The sequence below is a fragment of the Neomonachus schauinslandi genome, unplaced genomic scaffold, assembly GCF_002201575.2.
Source record: "Neomonachus schauinslandi unplaced genomic scaffold, ASM220157v2 HiC_scaffold_1160, whole genome shotgun sequence".
NCBI classification, from domain to species: domain Eukaryota; kingdom Metazoa; phylum Chordata; class Mammalia; order Carnivora; family Phocidae; genus Neomonachus; species Neomonachus schauinslandi.
This window is the reverse complement of record NW_025409850.1, coordinates 3784-4553: the sequence shown is the minus strand read 5'-3', so window position 1 is coordinate 4553 and position 770 is coordinate 3784. Positions and strand designations below refer to the sequence as shown.

Here is a 770-nt window from a genome sequence, read left to right as displayed (position 1 = left end):
CCGGCCAAGGCGGGAAAGGTAAAATGGGAGGGGGGGGGGGGGGGGGGGGGGGGGTGCGCCCCCCCCCCCCCCCCCCCCCCCCCCCGCTCCCCCAAATGGGAGACTCTTGGAGGAGGGTTGGCGGCTAGGGCTTGGTGAGCCCTATGGAGGAGGCAGGGATGGACAGATGGATGACACCTTAGCTTTATAAGTCCTGTGAGCCTCAAGTTGGAAGGGGCAAGGTGTGGGGAATGGGCAGGTCCTCAGAGGGACCCCAGCCTCTGGCTCCAGGTCAGTGTTCCTGCATTAGAGGCTAAGGCGAGCCTGAATCCAGGGGCTGTAAGCGGCCACATTGGTGTAGACCCCTGGACGGTTGGGCAGGGCACAGCCCTTGCCCCAGCTCACCACGCCCACCAGGACCCAGCGCCCGGATCTCACGCAGGTCAGGGGTCCCCCAGAGTCACCCTGCAGGAGAAAGGCAAGCTTAGGTCTCAGCCCTTTGAAGATTTGGGATGGCAGTGCCAGGACCCCAGTCCCTAAGGCAGTGCCTCTGGGTTAGGGGACAGGATGTACGGCCCCTGGGTTCCAAGGAGGGAGGGCGGGTGCTGGACACAGGACCTAGACTCCAGGGGTCCAGGCAGCTTCCCGCACCTGACAGGCGTCTTTGCGGCCCTGGACGTAGCCAGCACACAGGTTTCCGGGCAGCACTATATGCTCCGCGCGGGGCACGTCGGTGCCCACGTGGTAGAGATGGTCACAGGTGCGCGCATCCAGCAGCGGCACCCTTACTC

General features: G+C 65.1%; 1 protein-coding gene across 1 annotated transcript in view; it reads right to left on the bottom strand.

Annotated features, from left to right (window-relative positions):
• Positions 1–285: 285 nt before the first annotated feature.
• The window catches only part of PRSS33 (serine protease 33), a 1817-nt gene continuing 1332 nt past the window's right edge, over positions 286–770 (bottom strand). Inside the window, exons 5-6 of the mRNA XM_044912315.1 lie at positions 631–767; positions 286–444 (exon numbers count right to left, since the gene is read on the bottom strand). Coding sequence (XP_044768250.1) covers positions 286–444; positions 631–767 — 296 coding nt within the window. The remainder of the gene's footprint in view (positions 445–630; positions 768–770) is intronic.